The sequence below is a fragment of the Oncorhynchus masou genome, unplaced genomic scaffold (assembly GCF_036934945.1).
Source record: "Oncorhynchus masou masou isolate Uvic2021 unplaced genomic scaffold, UVic_Omas_1.1 unplaced_scaffold_1384, whole genome shotgun sequence".
Lineage (NCBI taxonomy): Eukaryota > Metazoa > Chordata > Actinopteri > Salmoniformes > Salmonidae > Oncorhynchus > Oncorhynchus masou.
This window is the reverse complement of record NW_027003757.1, coordinates 54,655-65,328: the sequence shown is the minus strand read 5'-3', so window position 1 is coordinate 65,328 and position 10,674 is coordinate 54,655. Positions and strand designations below refer to the sequence as shown.

The 10,674-nt window shown below is 42.7% G+C and overlaps 1 protein-coding gene across 3 annotated transcripts; it reads left to right on the top strand.

Annotated features, from left to right (window-relative positions):
- Positions 1-2,521: 2,521 nt before the first annotated feature.
- LOC135530576 (tetraspanin-8-like) lies at positions 2,522-7,367 on the top strand. Of its 3 annotated transcripts, XM_064958874.1 has the most exons (8): positions 3,257-3,342; positions 3,386-3,550; positions 3,935-4,000; positions 4,131-4,226; positions 4,470-4,574; positions 4,875-4,895; positions 5,016-5,096; positions 6,794-7,367. In XM_064958874.1, the coding sequence occupies exons 1-8, from the start codon at positions 3,301-3,303 to the stop codon at positions 7,034-7,036; spliced, it is 819 nt and encodes a 272-aa protein (XP_064814946.1). In that variant the 5' UTR covers positions 3,257-3,300; the 3' UTR covers positions 7,037-7,367. The 3 variants fall into 3 exon arrangements, 2 of the variants coding, with proteins under 2 accessions (XP_064814946.1, XP_064814947.1); XR_010453868.1 differs by adding an exon at positions 2,522-2,536 and having other exon boundaries at positions 2,617-3,550; positions 4,470-4,895; XM_064958875.1 differs by lacking the exon at positions 4,875-4,895.
- Positions 7,368-10,674: the final 3,307 nt, after the last annotated feature.

The following is a 10,674-nucleotide window of genomic DNA, read 5'->3' as shown; positions in this document are numbered from 1 at the left end:
GTCTCTCTCTGAATTGGGGGCTTCGCTGTCCATACACTGAACTGTGTATTATTCATGCTGACGTGTTGAACTTCCCCCCCCCCCCCCCCGTTTTATGGCCATCATCTCGTAGATATTAAAGTCTGACGGTAAATATTGATCACGCTGTACATACATTCACCTGTTATGTATTTGAGTTGTATAATGATTGCAGTACATGTCAGAACGTCTTCTGTTCAAGGCCTGTGACCAATGGTTTTATGGCTGTTCCCTTTTTGAGGCACATCAGAAATAAAAAGTCGTAGCTCACTTGGTTTCCTCATTTGCATCCTCGCCTCCAGCCCGCCTCTTCAGAGAACAACTTTGACTCATTAAGAAATCCGGTCCCATATTCTTAAAACCTCAAAGGGCTGATCTAGGTTCAAGGATCAGATTACATGGATCTAGATCTGATCCTAGGTCAGATTGGGTGTGTGTTTAATGGGGGAGATCTGATCCTAGATCAGATTACATGGATGGTAATGGGGGAGATCTGATCCTAGGTCAGATTGCATGGATGGTGGGGAGATCTGATCCTAGGTCAGATTACATGGACGGTGGGGAGATCTGATCCTAGGTCAGATTCATGGATGGGGGGGAGATTGATCCTAGGTGATTACATGATGGACGGTGGGGGGAGATCTGATCCTAGGTCAGATTACATGGACGGTGGGGGAGATCTGATCCTAGGTCAGATTACATGGACGGTGGGGGAGATCTGATCTAGGTCAGATTGCATGGACGGTGGGGGAGATCTGATCCTAGGTCAGATTACATGGATGGTAGGGGGAGATCTGATCCTAGGTCAGATTACATGGATCCTAGGTCAGATTAATGGTAGGGGAGATCTGATCCTAGGTCAGATTACATGGTGGATAGGTCAGATTACATGGACTGTGGGGGAGATCTGATCCTAGGTCAGATTACATGGTGGGGAGATCTGATCCTAGGTCAGATGGACGGTGATCATGTCAGTTACATGGACACATGGTGGACCTAGATGACGGTGGGGGGAGATCTGATCCTAGGTCAGATTACATGGATGGTGGGGGAGATCTGATCCTAGGTCAGATTATGAAGGACTGATGGACAGATTACTGGTGGGGAGATCTGATCCTAGGTCAGATTACATGGACGGTGGGGGGATCTGATCCTAGGTCAGATGGACGTGTGGGGGAGATCTGATCCTAGGTCAGATTACATGGATGGTGGGGGGAGATCTGATCCTAGGTCAGATTACATGGACGGTGGGGGGAGATCTGATCCTAGGTCAGATTACATGGATGGTGGGGGGAGATCTGATCCTAGGTCAGCACTCCTACTCAGAGGCTTTATGAATATTGGCCCAGCTCCCTTTTTTACATGGTGTTGATTCCTCAGTACTCCCCATATAACCTGTATAGAATCCATCTGTAATTTGCATGTCTTCGTGGGGTCATGAACTATAACACAACCTTATGAATCAGGAGCAGTCCTGGGTTGTATTCGTTAGGCACCAAACTGAAGACTGATAACAAACTGGGAGGGACTAACTGAACCTGTCCAATAAGAAACATTTTGGGTTTGTGTTTTTATATGATGTGCACCAATGAACACCAACCTGATGTCTAAGAGGAACTCTGTATAATCACTGTCAAGACACTTGTCAGTTACAGGAAATGACAAACCCCAGAGTTCTTCTTTCAATGCACATTCTCTCAGAACGAGTCAGAGGTGAGACCAGAGCTGCAACATGTGTTGTTCCTGCTCTATTAGAGGCTGGCTGCTTTTCTTCACAATCCTACAAGTGGTAACGCAACACTTAAATATCATGTTATTGTGTTGGATTTATTTTTAATCAATCATTAACGGAAACTATTGTAATACGCCTTGGTGTCCAATATTCTGTATAAATGTGTGTTTTAGTTTATTAGTTAGTCAGACCCAGGGTGTGACATGGAAAATTATTTTGTATTGTATTTTCATATTGAGGGGTGTGGTTTTGTGAAGGAGTTAGATGAAGTCTGTCTGATGGGTGTGTGTTTAATGGTGAAGGACCTAGATGGTTCTGTCTGAGGTGTGTGTTTAATGGTGAAGGACCTAGATGAAGTCTGTCTGATGGGTGTGTGTTTAATGGTGAAGGACCTAGATGAACGTCTGTGATGGGTGTGTGTTTATGGTGAAGGACCTAGATGAAGGTCTGTTCTGATGGGTGTGTGTTTTATGGTGAAGGACCTAGATGAAGGTCTGTCTGATTTGTGTTTAATGGTGAAGGACCTAGATGAAGGTCTGCTGATGGGTGTGTGTTTAATGGTGAAGGACCTAGATGAACGTCTGTCTGATGGGTGTGTGTTTAATGGTGAAGGACCTAGATGAACGTCTGTCTGATGGGTGTGTGAATAATATAAATGTTCTTCTGGTTTTTCTCCCTAGATGAATGTCTGTTTCTTCAGATTGATGGCTAGATGAGTTTCATTGTGTGTTTAATGGTGAAGGACCTAGATGAAGGTCTGTGATGGGTGTGTGTTTAATGGTGAAGGTTTAGATGAAGGTCTGTCTGATGGGTTGTGTTTAATGGTGTAACTGCATTGGAACAAACTGCAAGTGTTAATGGTGAAGGACCTAGATGAAGGTCTGTCTGATGGGTGTGTTTAATGGTGAAGGACCTAGATGAAGGTCTGTGATGGGTGTGTGTTTAATGGTGAAGGACCTAGATGAACGTCTGTCTGATGGGTGTGTTTAATGGTGAAGGACCTAGATGAACGTCTGTCTGATGGGTGTGTTTAATGGTGAAGGACCTAGATGAAGGTCTGTCTGATGGGTGTGTGTTTAATGGTGAAGGACCTAGATGAACGTCTGTCTGATGGGTGTGTGTTTAATGGTGAAGGACCTAGATGAACGTCTGTCTGATGGGTGTGTGTTTAATGGTGAAGGACCTAGATGAACGTCTGTCTGATGGGTGTGTTTAATGGTGAAGGACCTAGATGAACGTCTGTCTGAGGGGTGTGTGTTTAATGGTGAAGGACCTAGATGAACGTCTGTCTGATGGGTGTGTGTTTAATGGTGAAGGACCTAGATGAAAGTCTGTCTGATGGGTGTGTGTTTAATGGTGAAGTACCTAGATGGTCTGTCTGATGGGTGTGTGTTTAATGGTGAAGGACCTAGATGAACGTCTGTCTGAGGGGTGTGTGTTTAATGGTGAAGGACCTAGATGAACGTCTGTCTGATGGGTGTGTGTTTAATGGTGAAGGACCTAGATGAACGTCTGTCTGAGGGGTGTGTGTTTAATGGTGAAGGACCTAGATGAACGTCTGTCTGATGGGTGTGTGTTTAATGGTGAAGGACCTAGATGGTCTGTCTGATGGGTGTGTGTTTAATGGTGAAGGACCTAGATGAACGTCTGTCTGAGGGGGTGTGTTTAATGGTGAAGGTCCTAGATGAACGTCTGTCTCCAGTCAGATGGACTATCTTCACAGCAGGTGTGGTCTCCTTTCTCCTTGGCATCACGGGTCTGCATGGAGCTCGTAAGAAGAACAAGAACTTCCTGATCACGGTACGTTCAGTTCTTAAAGGGGCCATCTGGGATTCAAACATTGCCATCATCCTGATGCTATTTTGTAAACCGCTGAGGGACGGGGCTTGAAAAATGTAACCACTCTCAAACCTGGAAGATGTTTGAACTGAGCTCCTGAGGCTTTATAAGTTATATTCTTCAATAATAAATAGCTACATCGTGTTCATTGAAAAGTCCAAAAACCGATGGCTCAACCCCAGATATCCCCTGTATTAACGCCAACATCTCATTGGTATAATCAACAAATAAAATACTTATTATTTGACCCATTTAACTAAGACCAAGTCAAGTACATCATGGGGTACAGTGTACTGCCCAAAATATATCATGTTTATTATCTTCTTTCCTCATGGGGTGATGCAGTATTCAGTTGGATCTTGTCTGCGATGCTTTGGACTGGGTTTTCTGATCTACTACCTTCCACCACAGGTAGGACAGAATTACAGGTTCAAGTCCATCAAAATGTAATTAAACAAATATTTAAAAACAACGTTGGTATTTAATTAATTCTGTGTCCAATCCCCCCCTCAAAAAAAATAACAAAAATAATAATCTCCAGCTTCCAAATATGATGAAAGCCTGGTATGAAGGATACATCCCGTTGCACACAAATGGAGGAGATGTGGTACCAGGACTGATGCAACTGCAAACCATTGTAAGTTATTATCTAACACGATGTGTTTTTTTAATAATCAGTTAAACTGGTCTAAACTAGATCTTAAGACATCCACACCCATGTCATTAAATGTTTCACTTTAATCAACAACAAACAATCAGAAAAACTGATAGGTGGTCCCGAAAGTACGTTTCAAATCATTCTGTTAAATATTGAATTAAATGTGAATTGCCTTGCCGTTCGTCTTGTTTCTTGTTTCACTCTTCTTAAAACTCTGAACAGGGTGAATGCTGTGGATTGGTCAATGGGCATGAAGATTGGGGTTCTCGTGTCCCCTTCTCGTGTACATGCGATCCTCTCCGACGAGAGTCCTGTGTTTTTACTGAGGTCAGACTGGGTCTTACATGTACAGAAATTACACTGTCTGGGGCGGCAGGGTAGCCTAGTGGTTAGAGCGTTGGACTAGTAACCAGAAGGTTGTGAGTTCAAATCCCTGAGCTGACAAGGTACAAATCTGTCGTTCTGCTCCTGAACAGGCAGTTAACCCACTGTTCCCAGGTCGTCATTGAAAATTAGAATGTGTTCTTAACTGACTTGCCTGGTTAAATAAAGGTCTAAAATTAAACATTCACTGTATACTTGTATGGACTGAACACTGAAATTTGTGTATTTTCTCCCTGCATACAGCATGGCTTTGTTTACAAACAAGTGAGTGTTGGTTTTCCTATACGTACAGTAGTCTAGTTATTCTAATTTAATAGCTAAACATAACATAGAACTGTTGGTGTTAATATTCATTGTGTAATTCCTTTGTTGGTATCATTGCAGCCTTGTCTTGATCTACTTGTGAAGATGTACATGGACATGAATATTGTGAGGAACACCTGTATTTTCTACGTGGTCATTACGGTGAGTGCTGCATTTGTATCGTAGAAGAGCACAACCAGTCTGAGGTCCTGAGAGCTCTGGACAAGGTTTTTATCAAGGATCTCTCTGTACTTTGTTTTGTGGGTGGGGGGCTCCTGAGTGGCACAGCAGTCCTATGCACTGCATCTGAGTGCTAGAGGTGTCACTACAGACCCTGGTTCGATTCCAGGCTGTATCACAACCAGACATGATTGGTTTCCCCATATGGCAACGTACAATTGGCCCAGCGTCGTTAGGGTTTGGCTGGGATAGGCCGTCATTGAAAATAAGAATTTGTTCTTAACTGACTTGTCTACTTAAAAAAAATACAAACTTTGCTCCGTCTCCCAGGCCCTGCCACCATGTTACAGATCGCATTCACACTTCTCCAGACGTTGCATTGTATGCACGCCACGTACGTTCTCACCATAAAACCAGGATGTTGAATCATTCTAATAAGTTTAGGTTTAAATCAAATTCTACAAAAAACAAGCACCAACAATAAATACAAGTCAAATGTAGCCTATTGATATCATAAAATAAGACATGACGTAATGCTGTTGAACCTGTGTTGCCTAGGGTAAGGGTTTTTGGATCCAAATAAATACAAATAAATATGAAAATAAACTATTGTTACAAGAAAAATTACTTCTAAATACGAGGTACACAGGTATTCACCAAGATGTTCAACTGTCGTTTCATGATTGGCATTGACACATCCTGGAGGGGGTTTTACACAGGTTGCCTACATCATGGAGGGGGTTTTACACAGGTCGCCTACATCATGGAGGGGGTTTTACACACATCCAAAACAGGAGCTGCAACACATAGATACAAAGGTAAAATAATGTAGGCCTGCCTACAGCACATAGATACAAAGGTAAAATAATGTAGATCTGCCTACAACACATAGATACAAAGGTAAAATAATGTAGGCCTGCCTACAGCACATAGATACAAAGGTAAAATAATGTAGGCCTGCCTACAGCACATAGATACAAAGGTAAAATAATGTAGGTCTGCCTATAACACATAGATACAAAGGTAAAATAATGTAGGTCTGCCTATAACACATAGATACAAAGGTAAAATAATGTAGATCTGCCTACAGCACATAGATACAAAGGTAAAATAATGTAGATCTGCCTACAACACATAGATACAAAGGTAAAATAATGTAGATCTGCCTATAACACATAGATACAAAGGTAAAATAATGTAGGTCTGCCTATAACACATAGATACAAAGGCCAAATAATGTAGGTCTGCCTACAACACATAGATACAGAGGTAAAATAATGTAGATCTGCCTATAACACATAGATACAAAGGCCAAATAATGTAGGTCTGCCTATAACACAGATACAAAGGCCAAATAATGTAGGCCTGCCTACAACACATAGATACAAAGTGAATGTCACTGTTCTGCTCCTATCAAACTTGATATTTTAATGAAGCTTCGCTGATTAAGATGCCTTTCCAATCGGTCTCACAAGCCAAACACTTTGTTGACGGCCATGACGAGCCTTAATTACATTGGGCAGGAAAAAAAAAAGAGAACAGCCTTCATTGAAGAGGAAGGGAAGAAGATATGCTTGATTTTTAATAAAATAAGTATTAAACAACGCATCTGTTTACAATATACAAGCCATATCTTATAGGTTGAAATTAAAACCCATTTCATTGTCTCTTACTTGCAGGCCATTGTAATGATTCTGGCGTTGGTAATGACCCGTAGAATCCAAAAAGCCTCCTCGGCTGAGGTGACCATGGATCTTAGCTATAGAAACGCAATCAACATGGAAATGGCAACTACTCCTCAAGCTCCTCCCATGTTGCCTGCCACACAAGCTCCTCCCATGCTGCCTGCCACACACGCTCATCTTCATGCTAGCTCTTATTACCAGCCACCTCCTCCGTACCAGTACGATGGGAAACACTAGAGGGACGTGACTGACCTGCGAACCCATGTTGAATTTCCTCATTGGTTACAACTGGACCAGGGTTAGGTTTAAGGCTAGGGTTAAGGTTAGGGTTGGGGTTGGGGTCAGTTTTAGCGTTTGCCTTCATTGGACTGCCAATGTGTTGCACCCCAATATGCCTTAGTAAAGGCTGAGCACACAGGTCTTCCTCGGTACCAATTTGTTTGTGGGTTCTGGAAGTAACGTGGCCGAGGGAAGGGGCCCATTTCATTGTCAACCAATCACCCACGTGAATCACCAGTTTTCCTGTCTGGTAACTCCTCTAACATCAAATAAACTTGTTTTCTAAATACTTTGTCTCATTTTCTAAAGTTCTAAACTCTAATGTTTAATTCAGTTAATCATTTCTTGGCTTTCAGTGATGTGTATAAAGGGTTAATGTTTTCATGTGTCTTGTGGAGGTTGTCAGGGCTTTGTTATTTCCCATCATCCTGTTCAACAGTATTGTGCCTCACATGCAGGTATACGCAGTATTTGCAGATCAGTGCTGTAAAAGACAAAACCACAGTACATTGTTTCAGAGGAATGGAAAGCAATGCTTGTAGTGAGAAACGAAACCACAAGAGTGTAGATGGGACACACAAGGGTCTTCCAACTATTCAAAAAGTCCCTTTGGTTTTACTCTGTTTAAATGTAGGACTATACAACCACACTGCACCTTCACAGAAGTGATTACTGCGGTCAAACTAAGATGTAGAACTGCATCCTAAATTGTACCCTGTTCCCTACATAGTGCCCTATGGGCCCTGGACAAAAGTAGTACACTACATAGGGGATAGGGTGCCATTTTGGACATAGTCGTAGTCTTTGCGTGACCTAGATGAGCATTTGCATGTTTTCCACTGAAGAAGGAAGTGACTGGCATGTTGTTTTACCCCCAAATAAATAATAAATAAATCAAATGTCAAAGGAGGGACGACTCATTAAAAAAATCAGGGCTGATATTTATAAATCTTCTTCAGAGAAGGAAGGTTGATCTCGGATGTGTTTTCTTCTTCTTATAAATAAGATAACATGTGTTGGTGTTACATGGACAGCGGGACCTTGATCCTAGATCAGTACTACTACTCTCAAAGGCTTTCTGAATATGGGCCTGGTTCCCTTTACATTGTGTTGATTCCTCTGTACAAAAGGTGCTATGTTGAACCTAAAAAGGTCACTTCGTCTCCTATACGAGAACTCTTTGAAGAACTATTTTTGGTTCCAGGTAGAACCTATTTTGTTCCAGGTAGAATAACCCTTTTGGGTTCCATGTAGAACCCTTTCCACAAAAGGGAACCAGAAAAGGGTTCTACCTGGAACCAAAAAGGGTTCTACCTGGAACCAAAAAGGGTTCTACCTGGAACCAAAAACTACCTGGAACCAAAAAGGGTTCTCCTATGGGGACAGCTGAATATGAATGAATGAATTCTGGAAGCCATATTTCTCTGTATTGTAAGTATGGAATCCACCTGGGCTTCATTACTGAACTATTGAAACACGTAATGAACTAGGAACATTCCTTGGTCATATTCATTAGGCAATAAATTAGGTTTGTTCTAATTAAGACTAGGGTGAAGTTTAGAGTTGCGGTCAGTTTGAGTGTTTTCCTTCATTGGACTGCCAATGTGTTGCACCCCAATATGCCTTAGTAAAGGCTGAGCACACAGGTCTTCCTCGGTACCAATTTGTTTGTGGGTTCTGGAAGTAACGTGGCCGAGGGAAGGGGCCCATTTCATTGTCAAACAATCAACCACGTGAATCACCAGTTGTCCTGTCTGGTAACTCCTCTAACATCAAATAAACTTATTTTCTAAATACTTTGTCTCATTTTCTAAAGTTCTAAACTCTAATGTTTAATTCAGTTAATCATTTCTTGGCTTTCAGTGATGTGTATAAAGGGTTAATGTTTTCATGTGTCTTGTGGAGGTTGTCAGGGCTTTGTTATTTCCCATCATCCTGTTCAACAGTACTGTGCCTCACAATACAGGGTGCAGGGTAGCCTAGTGGTTAGAGTGTTGGACTAGTAAACGGAAGGTTCCAATTTCAAACCCCTGAGCTGACAAGGTACAAATCTGTTGTGCTGCCCCCTACTGTTCCTAGGCTGTCATTGAAAATAAGAATTTGTTCTTAACTGACTTCTAGTTAAATAAAGGTTTAAAAAAAATGTGCAGATCAGTGCTGTAAAAAAGACAAAACCACAGTACTTTGTTTCAGAGGACTGGAAAGCAATGCTTGTTGTGAGAATTGTAACCACAAGAGTGCAGGTGGGGCACACTTCCAACTATTGAAAAAGCCCTTTGTTTTTATGTCTTTATAACCGAACTGCAACCTGGCGGAAGTTATTACTGTGGTCATAATAAAATGCAGGACTTCATCCTAAATTGTACCCTATACCCTACATAGTGCCCAATGGGCCCTGGTCAAAAGTAGTGTACTATATAGGGTGTCATTTGGGATGCAGGTGTACTCTTCCTGTGACCGAGATGAGCATTTGCATGTTTTCCAATGAAGAAGGAAGTGATTGGAATGTTGACTGACTTCTCGCTCAGGGTGAAGTTTCCCCTAGGTACAGATCTAGGATCAGGTCCCCCTCCCCCAATCCTAACCTTAACCATTGGTGAGGAAAATGCTAAACAGACCCAGGATCGGAGTCTCGGGGTATCTTCACCCTACAGCCTGCAATCTCTATGAGGGACACACTCCAACACTCCGACATCATTTACAAACAAAGCATTTGTGTTTAGTGAGTCCACCAGATCAGAGGCAGTAGAGATGACCAGGGACGTTCTCTGTTTAGTGAGTCCACCAGATCAGAGGCAGTAGAGATGACCAGGGAAGTTCTCTGTTTAGTGAGTCCACCAGATCAGAGGCAGTAGAGATGACCAGGGACGTTCTCTGTTTAGTGAGTCCACCAGATCAGAGATAGAGATAAGAGGGGCAGTAGAGATGACAGTAGAGGACGTTCTCTGTTTAGTGAGTCCACCAGATCAGAGGCAGTAGAGTAGAGATGACCAGGGGCAGTAGAGATAACCAGGGATCTCTGTTTAGTGAGTCCACCAGATCAGAGGCAGTAGAGATAACCAGGGATGTTCTCTGTTTAGTGAGTCCACCAGATCAGAGGCAGTAGAGATAACCAGGGATGTTCTCTGTTTAGTGAGTCCACCAGATCAGAGGCAGTAGAGATAACCAGGGAAGTTCTCTGTTTAGTGAGTCCACCAGATCAGAGGCAGTAGAGATGACCAGGGACGTTCTCTGTTTAGTGAGTCCACCAGATCAGAGGCAGTAGAGATGAGGGACGTTCTCTGTTTATGAGTCCAGCAGATCAGAGGCAGTAGAGATGACCTCTGTTTAGTGAGTCCACCAGATCAGAGGCAGTAGAGATGACCAGGGACGTTCTCTGTTTAGTGAGTCCACCAGATCAGAGGCAGTAGAGATGACCAGGGACGTTCTCTGTTTAGTGAGTCCACCAGATCAGAGGCAGTAGAGATGACCAGTAGAGAGACCAGGAAGTTCTCTGTTTAGTGAGTCCACCAGATCAGAGGCAGTAGAGATGACCAGGGACGTTCTCTGTTTAGTGAGTCCACCAGATCAGAGGCAGTAGAGATCTCTGTTTAGTG